Source organism: Lupinus angustifolius, chromosome LG06, assembly GCF_001865875.1.
Source record: "Lupinus angustifolius cultivar Tanjil chromosome LG06, LupAngTanjil_v1.0, whole genome shotgun sequence".
Taxonomy (NCBI): domain Eukaryota; kingdom Viridiplantae; phylum Streptophyta; class Magnoliopsida; order Fabales; family Fabaceae; genus Lupinus; species Lupinus angustifolius.
Window position 1 is genome coordinate 5,091,344 of NC_032014.1, and position 11,262 is coordinate 5,102,605.

Below are 11,262 nucleotides of genomic sequence, written 5' to 3' on the forward strand. Positions count from 1 at the left end.
AGTTGGTGGAAGATTGTAACATGCTTGATATGTGGGAGATAAGTAGCAAATTTATAAGGATCAGTGATGGACATTTTCTTTTTTTCCTAAGGTGACTATGGAACACTTATGCAAGTTGTATTATGATAATAACTCGCTATTATGAGGTGTGGTGGGTTTCTTATTTCTTTGGGGAAGGACCTTTTAGGTTAGATATCTCATGTGTATTACTGTTCTATCTTGAAAGCAGTGTGTTCTAAGGCAAAAAATTACATTGTTTCTAAATAGTATAATGTAAAGCATTACCCTATGGGAGTACAAAATTTGTTATCGTTTATCAAGTGAACTCTCAATCACGTTTATAATGTAAATGACATGGCATATAACGTGGCTCATACAATGCTGTTTAGCATATATTATTATTAATTATTGCAGCATTATCCACATGAGTTTATTATGCAGCATTGCTGCATACTATTTTCAGTATCTTGAATATAAAAAGTTTTACACTGAAAAACTATACATGTATATCCTGCTTTTTATATGTAAACCATGTCTCTTGACACAGTTATGCAGAAGCTATAAGTAGACTTATTTGTAATGCTATTATGCTAATAAAGCGGGCTTTTTTAATATACTTTTCATTTTACAAGCTGATTTAGCCAAACTAGGATATGGTAAAATATTTCACTTTGATGCAAAACATCATCAACATTAACTAACAGAGTAGACCCATAATGGATCCAATATCAATAGTAAATACAAATATCTGCCTCCACGGTTACCCAACAACAACAAAGCCTTTATCCCATAAAAAATAAATAACACATTCCTCTAAATACTTTAGCCAGGATGAAGGTAGTCCTACTCCAATTATCAATATTGTAAAATGTACTATCACCTTACAAACTGACAGGACCCTGGAAATGCTCTTGACAGCAACAAGAGCTTCAACCTCACTATTAAAGCAAAGATGCCATAGCATGGAATATGAAGCACACCCACAGCTAAGTACCTACAAGTCCAACAAGAAAACAATATATTTGTAACATTTGAACCAACACCCTTAGTTTACGTAGATTATTTCATGTCCAATTGCAGCATTTGCAACAGTTAAGATAAACATGCAAAGTGGCATGAAAAATTGATCCTTGAATGCAGGTTTATTCAAAGTTAGTTAATTTTGATGACTTTGACAAAAAATTCATCACAAAAAGTTAGTCTTAAAAGTTTTATCTGAATATATATTAAGCCAATCTGTCAGCATCCCCTGATAAATAACAATATGCTCATATGTGAAAATATAAGCATATTCCAATCAGTGGTAAAGTTGGACTTTTATTTTGAAAGAGTCTGATTTAGTGGTGGTGACAAAAAAGAATTTAAGAACATACCATAAGGGTGCATATGGAGATGCCAAGTCAAGGAAAGTATAAGGCCACCTGTAAAGAAAGTTATCAGATTAGAAAAAAACAGAAGAATCTTGGCAAATTGAAAAGCAATAATTAAAAGATGTGATACAAGTTTTTACCAAAGTGAAACACACATATGAACGATCCACTGGAATACCACAAATATAGTCGTCCAGAGGACAAAATATGCAAATCGAAACATTGGAAATCTCTGCATGTGTTAAGGAGAAAAAGTTGTAAATTTGAACTATATAATTAAGGGGGAAATAAACAACACAAAAAAATCCTTACCATGCAATTCAATGTTGTGTCACCGAGGAGGAAAAGTGCGTTTATGGAGTGCATACAAACAACCAACTGCAAATTGAAAAGTGCTAAAATTTTCACATGAAAGAAGAACATTGTATAAGCATCAAAAGGCCAACCTATTCTTTAAGAGCTAAAAGTCAACAATATTCACCTTTCTTCAGCCTCATTGGCTTGAGGAATGAAGTTTTACACCCCATAATTAACTCAACACACCCCTTTTTAAATCTCAAAATACCCTTATCACTATCATTCCATCTTCCTTCTCACCCTCTCCCCTAAACCACCCAACATTCTCACTCCATTCTCCCCTTACCTCATCATCCCCATATTATTGAACCATAAAATTGAAACATGGATTCATGTAATGCACGTTTGTCTTAGCATATTGGATCCAATCACTGCACTCTTGTGAATGTCCACTTTTGAAACAAAAATGTTTTGGCATTGTGAAGCTTTTAGCGAATTGAAACACGAAGGTACTGGATCATGTTTTGTCTTAGCATACTGGACCCCAAGTGCTACAAATTGAAATATGAAGGTTTTGGCAAAACTTAAGCTTTGCGTGAGTTCAATGAAGAACTCCCTAAAGTCACAAAAGTTTTATTACTTCTGTAGTTGAGTCAAGAAGGTTTAAATTACACCATCGGGAAATTTGTATAAAAATATATAAAACTTGAAAAAGAAGGCCAAACAGTCTCCAAAATTTGTATCTCTATATTAAATATAGTTTCCCAGCCAAAAGGATAAATGACAAAGCAAGGCCAAGATAAACAATACTTACAAAATCCAGACTGAAATCTTTGGACATCAGAAATGGATAAATAATGAGCCAAAATACACAGTCAGTGAGGACTACAGCACCTGCACAAGTCTATATATTTAAAAGAAAATGAAAACAAATCAATAGATTGCATCCCGAGTTTTACCAGCTAGTAAGAGAACAACATTCAAAAAGATTTGCAGTGTTTAATTGATAGTTGAAAAAAGAACAAGATGCTAAAGAAGACAATATTGCAAAAACACGACAGAGACCATATGACAGCTTTTTACAAAATTGTGATTGCCGTGGAAATATTCATCTGCAAACCCCAACTTAAAACATAATCATCTTTAGGTTTGAATTTAAACACTGCTCATTATACATATAATTAACTAGGACTATCTGAACTGGAAGATAACTGACTAATTAGCATTGTTGGTAAATATAGCATAGTTACCACTCCAATATAAGCATGCGGCAGAATTGCTTACAGAGTAAAGAGTCTTCCTACTACACCAAGATGGATTAATAATATCATTAAGGAAAATTTACCTGAAAAATTATTTGAAAAATATAACCCCATACATCAGCTGCATCCCGAGTGTGATGTTCCTGATAGGCACCTGTACTCTTGTACAGGTTAGACACATCTGCAGTGGCATCTAGTGTAGGTGCCACATATGTGCCCTGTTCTGAGTCTAAAGAAGCATGATCGATCAAGTTGCTGCAACATGAATTCTTGTTAAAGTAATACCCATATATGGAGAAACAACATCCAAGCTGAAAGTGAAATTGAGAGCAGAAGTCAGTTAGAGGATAAGAAGTGAAAACATAGATAGGGAAAGTTGACGATAGGCTAAATTGTTTCCTCGAAGGAGCGGGTATGAAACTGTAAGTTAACTTCATAGCATCATTCAATCTAAGAAAAAAACATATAGATGAAAGAAATAAAATTTTATTGCTACAATGTGAGAAGAGTTAGAGATGCGAAGTTTTACCCCAAAGTAAATTGTGACCAAGGTAAAGGTCCACCTGTTAATAACCAAAAAAAAAATCAACATACTTACAACCAAGGATCTGATTAAGAAAGCAGTGTTTCGTTGTAACTATCAATCATTTGACCCTTTACTTCCCACTCCTACATTTTCTTGCAATGGTTATTTAATAGCACAATACATGTATAATAATAACCACTTCCACTTTAACAAGGGCTCTGCATTGTTGACATATGAGATCAGTTGGACGAAAATCTTCTGTCCCGAATGCTATGCCCCAACAAATTACTTCTAACTATGCACGCAAAAAAAACTACCAACTATGAGGGAGGGGTATATTATTCATCACTCAAGAGAGAGGTGACATTTTTTGCTTTATTGGAGCCTTTTATTGGGAAGACGTGATATAGGACATAGAAGGGAACAAAAGATTGGAATATATTAGTGGAGTACAAAGTACAATGATGTTATTCTTCAAAACTCCTAATGCTGGATCTGAAAATAATATAATAAATAAATGAATACATAAGAAAAGTCCCTACCTTGCTACTTGAGGTAGCAATGAAACAGAAAAATATGCAAATTAAACACATGAAGCAATAAAGTATTTTTTTCATGCATACAAGTTTTGGTGCCTTGGGCAGTTCTTGTTAATTCAAGCAAGCATGTCTATAACTTGTTTAATCTATCTCATGATGATTAAGTGAATAGTTGCATACAAGATTGTAAATACAGGATATGCGTAATGTAGCTTACTGAGTGTAGAAGTAAAATATGCCACCTCCATCAGAAACCACATTGGCAATGATCAAAGACAAAAGCACAAGAAAAGAGATTGTTCTGTACGCAAGGAGCCAGGCAGGATGAATTCCTTTAACGCATGTATTCCATGCTTCATCCTTATACAGCGAACCAGCTGTTTCTTGCTGCCTTCTTCTCCTCCTCTCACTTCTCGGCTTATTGAATTCTTCATATTTCCATATCAAAAATGATGCTAGAACCATAGCGATCAAAACAAATACTGCGCAGATGAAGAACCTCCAATTCAACCAATAACTTGGGGTAGTAGTATCTGCTCCCATGGTGGGTTGCCAGGTATTGTTTGAGGATCCTGCTATAGTTAAGAAAGCCATGAGCTTCAACTTTCGATACTTGCTAGGGTAAATATGAATTTCTCGTAAATTTAGTTAAGCTCTAAGCATTCAGTTAGACATGGAGGCCTCCCAAGTATGCATGAGTTATGGGGTGACAAAATTCAGATGAAGAAAATTGGAGCAGATAAATTCATGATCATAATTATGGAGAGACAAAAGGACATATTAACAGTATAATGACAATCCTCCCCCCCACTAGAAAAAACATATGAATTAACTCTAGTAGCTAAGAAAGTTTGAACGACGGAGGGGAAGGAGTGAGAAGAAAGCTAGTAATCCAAATAAAATTTTGGAAAGCAATGAGGGTAAGGGAAAAGAGATAAAGGAGGAAAATCTGAAATTGTACTCATTGAAGGTGAATAGAATGGGTGTAAAATAGAAGTTATAGTGTTATACACTGGAACAATCTAACTAATCATCTAACAAACTTGTAAATAATTCCTTTATCTGTAACAATGTGTGTCAATGACAACTTAGTCCAAACTCTCAAATTATTCAGTTCTACACAACAATAAATAAAAAAGGAAGCTTCAATGTTCTAGTTAATGCTAAAAACAGAATTTAGAGCATGCATAGCAAAAAATATATAATTTAGCAAAGAACAGCTCTAATAATCTCATATTCCTTACTTAAAGTGGGCATCACTCAAATTCCAAAAAGTTCAAAACTTGATGATAAAAAACAAAAAAAACATAAAGATAATTGATTCCTTATGGATAGAAGAAAGAAAGATGTGGTACTCACAGTAGAGAAGTAAAATTGAGAGGGGCAGAGGAGTCAATGTTGAAAGAAGATGCTTTGCTTCAACCTTTTATCTGGGTATCTATATAGGAACATGTCTCAACTGATGAATCCCCAACCAACCAAAGAATTTGGTATTAGTTGGGGAAAGGGGAATTATGTTTGGTTTTTTTCGTTGCTTGATGGATCAGCAAAGAAGATTTGTGTTTATACAGTGCAGAAGAGAAGACAAAACACGTCTTTATTAGCAAAGGAGAATCATGTTTACACAGTACAGTTTTGCCGATATGATCATAATATATGACATGCATTAGTTAGTTTAAATTTCACTTTTTTATTTATTGTTAGTAGCTTGTTGCTACTTGCTACTTTCTTATCGATTCTAACATGTAGTTTATAGTTATGAATGAGAAATTTATGTTAAATATTTGTAACTTTTATCTGAATTTATTTGATCAGTAGTATAGTGTTCAACTTTTTTAAATATACTTTTAAAATAAGAAGATAATAAGAGTAAAAGAAATAAGAATATAATGAGAGCAAAATAATGAATCACAAATTATACTATGGTGGGATGATGAAAATTTGTAAGCTGGTTGTTTCATTAAGAGAGTGTATTTTTCTATGAAACTTTTTATTTTGTTCACCAATTAATTGCACATCCACCATATATTTGTTTGGGTAGATCTCTTAACATATGACAATATTTATTGATTTTAAAATTAAATAATATAAAATATTTAAATGTTTTTTTTTTCATACAATCCAATTTTATTGAGGAGTCCAACCCATAAATTATTTTAACGTGTTTTATTAAAGTCATTACTCATTCTTAAGTTTTGATTGGTACAACCATAACCACGTTGTTCCTAAGTAGTTGGGAAGACAATAATGTCACAAAAATAAAATTAAAAAAATTGAAAGGGTTATACTGAAAAGTGTCATCAGAAAGTTATTACTAACTAAAAAAAATATGCAAGAAATCAATCAGACTTTTTAATGTATTTGAACATGGTACTTTTGTTCGAGAGTATTTTTAAATGTTCATGCACATACCAACTAGATATACGGAAGCATATTTGTTATGTCATAATAAGTGTATTATTATATATGTCATGATCTTGTGATTGGTTAAAAAATATATTTAAATTTAAATTTTAAATATTTTCTAACCAATCATAGTTTATAACACATGACGTAACACTCATTATAAGACAGAAGATATCCCCACATTGAACTTTTTTTTACTCTAGCAAGAAAAGGAGAAGGTTTGGGATACAACTTGGGATTCCTCTGGTCTCGTGCAATTACATAATATGTATGTGTCGATGATGATAAGGATCCGAATTGGTTGAAGTTGAGAAGTATAAAGGCTTATCCTAATCCATTAACACGTTATATTATTTGATTATTGAGTTCAGATTAATTTAAATTCTCTCTGATGATAACATTAAGAAAACATGGTGACCAACTGGCATTGATTCCCTTTAAACAAGGTCTTGTGTTCGAGTCTTGTGGATAAAAAAATAATCGTTGAGAGAGTTAATCTCATATACCTGTAGATGTTTCCGGTTCAGATAGTATTGTTTTCTGTGCGATAATACATATGAAAAAAATTAAGAAAACATCGTGTCATTTATCCCAAGGATACAAGATACAAGTTAAACAAAAAAACCTCATCAACTACTAATTACGGCCCTAAATTGAAATTTGGGTGAGGCCCGGTGAGGCTTAGCAAAGAGGGTTGCCGTGGAACATTAGTGAGCGCCTTACTAAAGAACTATAATGAGTTACTAGTCAGAGAGCATATATGCTCTCCCATACTTTGTGTCACTTCTTGTGTGTCATGCGCTATTAAATATGAGACAACATATGTGTACCTTAAACTATAATGTAAAAATCATTCACTATTAAATAAAATAATATAAATGAATAATGAATGATATATTAATTGTATATAAATTTTACACTAATAGTATATAGATATAATGTCAAGCAGTACCTAGATATTCATAGATATAAATTTTTATACAAAATACAGATATATCACACTGCATCATGAAAATAATATAACGCCAAAAGTATGGGTGAATAAGACCCGACTCTACCCGCTCACGTGCTTTGGCTCGATCATTATTGGATCTAAATAAGACCGAGTCTAATATTGAGTTCAAAAATTAGACTTGAACAATATTTATGACTGAGTAGGAGACATGCATGACTTGATCTGGCCTAGTTTCACAATCATTCACTCATCATAGTTGTATAATGCATCATGAAAATAATATAACGCCAAAAGTAGGGGTGAACAAGACTCGACTCTACCCACTCACGTGATTTGGCTCGACCATTATTGTATCTAAATAGTATCGAGTCTAAGATTCAGTTTAAAATTTAGACTTGAACAATATTTATGATTGAGTATGAGACATGCATGATTCGAGCTAACCTCGTTCCACAATCATTCACTCATCATAGTTATATATATATCTATTTAATTGTGTACAAAGTAATAATAAAAAAAATAATTTCAATTTTCTAATTTTTCATTATATATACATGTATCATTTCATATGTCAAATTACATAGTCATAATAATAAATAAAATGTTGACAATATTTTATATAAAAGATAAATACATTATATTTAATAGGATTCATGATCAGTTCAGGCTCAAATACTAACTCGATCCATATTAGTGTCAGCTTAACTTCCGGTATAGAGACCCCGACTCCCATAATCAAAAGCATTAGAGACGTGGACCGTAACTATTTTTTTTTTATCCTTTTCATATACCAGCCTTAAAACACCTAAACCAATTCCAAGACATTAAATCAAACCCGGGCCTTATAAGCCCAACAACCTCATTACCAAAACCCTAATTTCCCACCACTATATAAAAACCCATCACTTCCCACCTCCTCCACTCTTCCACAACCCTAATTTTCGAAGATGCAGATCTTTGTGAAAACCCTAACGGGTAAAACCATAACCCTCGAGGTTGAGTCCTCTGACACCATCGACAATGTCAAGGCCAAGATCCAGGACAAGGAAGGAATCCCACCGGACCAGCAGCGACTGATCTTCGCCGGAAAGCAACTTGAGGACGGCCGCACCCTCGCCGATTACAATATCCAGAAGGAATCAACCCTCCACCTTGTCCTCCGCCTCCGCGGTGGTGCCAAGAAGCGCAAGAAGAAGACCTACACCAAGCCCAAGAAGATCAAGCACAAGCATAAGAAGGTTAAGCTAGCGCTATTGCAGTTCTATAAGGTTGATGATTCTGGGAAGGTTCAGAGGCTTAGGAAGGAGTGCCCTAATGCTGAGTGTGGAGCTGGAACTTTCATGGCTAACCACTTTGATCGTCACTACTGTGGAAAGTGTGGTACGACCTATGTGTACCAGAAGGCTGATGCTTGATTAGGTTTTTTGAAATCTTCAATTTCTAGAATTTTAATTTAAAGTTATTGTCTTTTTCGTTTCTTGAATACTGGTGTCAGACAATTTTTCGTTTATCGTTATGAACGCCTGATTATTTCGTATTAGAATTCTGCGTTTTGCTATTTTCGGTGAATCCCAATTGCGTGTTGGTTTATTTATTATATACCGTAATTTCATATTATATTAGCCGGTTATATATCTGCTGGAGTAGTCATTTTTTATGAAGTTCAATATGAACACAGGATATTTTGCTATGTGTTTTAGCCCGTGTCCTTCTTGTTCTTGATATGCAAGACTGAGTTTCTTGTTCAATTTATCTGATGAGGAGTCTGTTGGATATCTATTGTTATTTTGTGTCCATGTTGTGTATTTGATTTCCAAGTTATGAAAATATTTCCACTTAGCAGGACTGTTGTAGAGATGTTTTGCTTCTCTTTCTTCAAACGCAGATTCGGATGCGGTTTCAGTGTGTCTGGTTTGGTTATTGAAATTATTTTTGAGGTCATTTGTTAGTGACTGATTGATATCAGTCTGAGTTATGATTTACCCCAAAAAAATTGATGGGGCTTTCACTTAATATGTTCTCGTGAAATTGATGTTAGTGCCTGTGTTGCTTCTCATGTCATATGCTGATGTTCATGTGATTCAATTTGTATGATCGTCTTGATGGGATCATCTTGGTGCCCAATACACAAATATGGTATTCAATTAACTTGCATATGTGATGCATGTGCTTGTGCCCATCTGTTACTCACAGTATTCTCAAATGGGCACATGTAACATCTTGTGCTGAAGATTCATATATATGGCCAGAACTTGATACCCTCTTTGCTCATGTCAGGCTTAATACTGACTGCCCCTTTTAATGCTGCTTTAATCATTACATCCGCAATCATATTTAGGAGACCCAATGATAATGTGGCAATCGAATAACTTGTCAAGTGAATGGACAATGTGCTTGTGGTTTTGTTGGCACTCATAACTCCGAGCTACACATGATGCTGTGCTAGGGAATTCTATTTGAATGATTATCTTTATTATATAATTACAACTTGACATCCACCTTGGTTATCCTGGCATAGTGCTACACTTACTGAATTTTGTCCTTGTTGGTCTCATTGTTATTGTCTTGTGAGAATTAGTGCCCAGCTGGTTTCATGGAAGTTGAGTTAAAATTTGGTTGTTCGAAAATGGTGTATGAATTCACTGCTCACATGGTCAAGATTTCTTATAATATGTTCATATTGCTGAAACTTTTCAGGTGAGTTATCAACATTATTGCATTTGCTCTAGAATAGTAATTTAGTGATGAGCAGCAGGAAGTTTTTCTTGATATTTGAAACCAATTTTTTTGTCAGATCAGTAACAAATTTCATCTATATCAGTAACAGTTATTTTTGAAGCTTTTCATTTCTAAACATTGATTTATTATCATTTTTAAACCAGTGCACTTCACCTAGTGGCTAATGGCAACTTTGCCCAAACGATTGAAAACGGGAAGCACTTTTTAACCCTAAAAAATGTTTCAGGTTATAGTACATGCAAATTGTTTATGCTTTCGTTTTGTCTGTTTTCAGTAGCTTGTAAGATCTTGATTAGAGTACAGCATTGGAATTCCCTTAATCATTTGAGGACATGAAACATTTACTGCCCTCTAATTCTAGCTCTCAACTCAAGTGTTAGCCAAATAACAGTTATGGATAGATTAAGCTGACTGATATTTTTTGGTAGTGGATTAAGCTCAACTTGTATAAAACAACCTTTATTTTGTAACGTTTCAGAAATAACTGATGGCTTTTCTCCCGTGGAGTTCTCTAACTACTACGAATGCTGAAAAGTTAGCTTAACCAGTTCACTCAACAGAATTGTCATGCCTTATGGAGTTCATAGTTAAACTGTCTTCATAATTTTTTTGGATGTTTTTTATTTTGTTCTTAATTGTAAAATCTTTTTCTCAGAAGTTTTATATATGATAAATGATTTTTTAATACCTTTTTTATTCAAATAAATTGAGAAGTAAAAGAAAAGGAAATTGTTTTTACTGATGAATGACAATTTTGGTAAACTACATATAATTGTTTTTCATGTTAAGTTAATTTAAGTGGAACTACCTAAAATGAGTTTACTTACTGGTGTATAGGAAAAAAATCTATCTCAGCTGGTTGGTCGAATCTCGTAGTAATTGCTTGAGTATGTGATGCATTGAGAATGAGTGTGAATTGGGTAAGATGGAGGAGTCATTGCTTGATGGAGGAGTCATTGGTGAAGATGTCACTAAGAGTTGCATCTTGATTTTTATATTCTATATTTGTATAGTCCAGAATGAATGAATGAATCCACCCAGCTTAGCTAGATGAGAAGGAGTTTGGTGTGCAGTGGGATAGAAAATGGTTATCTTACCTGAACAGGGGTGTTCGTTAGAAATGAATAGAATAACATACTAGTTTCCTCCCTTATACACTCACATACTA

At 33.8% G+C, this 11,262-nt stretch overlaps 2 protein-coding genes across 4 annotated transcripts; one reads left to right on the top strand and one right to left on the bottom strand.

Moving 5' to 3' along the window:
* LOC109349183 lies at positions 578–5,622 on the bottom strand. Of its 3 annotated transcripts, none has more exons than XM_019589894.1 (9): positions 5,354–5,622; positions 4,212–4,569; positions 3,459–3,492; positions 3,013–3,240; positions 2,482–2,571; positions 1,683–1,748; positions 1,511–1,602; positions 1,374–1,421; positions 578–994 (listed from the first exon to the last, which is right to left on the bottom strand). In XM_019589894.1, the coding sequence occupies exons 2-9, from the start codon at positions 4,535–4,537 to the stop codon at positions 877–879; spliced, it is 1,002 nt and encodes a 333-aa protein (XP_019445439.1). In that variant the 5' UTR covers positions 4,538–4,569; positions 5,354–5,622; the 3' UTR covers positions 578–876. The 3 variants fall into 3 exon arrangements, with proteins under 3 accessions (XP_019445439.1, XP_019445438.1, XP_019445437.1); XM_019589893.1 differs by having other exon boundaries at positions 4,212–4,566; positions 5,354–5,621; XM_019589892.1 differs by lacking the exon at positions 5,354–5,622 and having other exon boundaries at positions 4,212–5,175.
* Positions 8,263–8,926, top strand: LOC109349185 (ubiquitin-40S ribosomal protein S27a). The gene has a single exon (XM_019589895.1). The coding sequence runs from the start codon at positions 8,303–8,305 to the stop codon at positions 8,768–8,770; it is 468 nt and encodes a 155-aa protein (XP_019445440.1). The 5' UTR covers positions 8,263–8,302; the 3' UTR covers positions 8,771–8,926.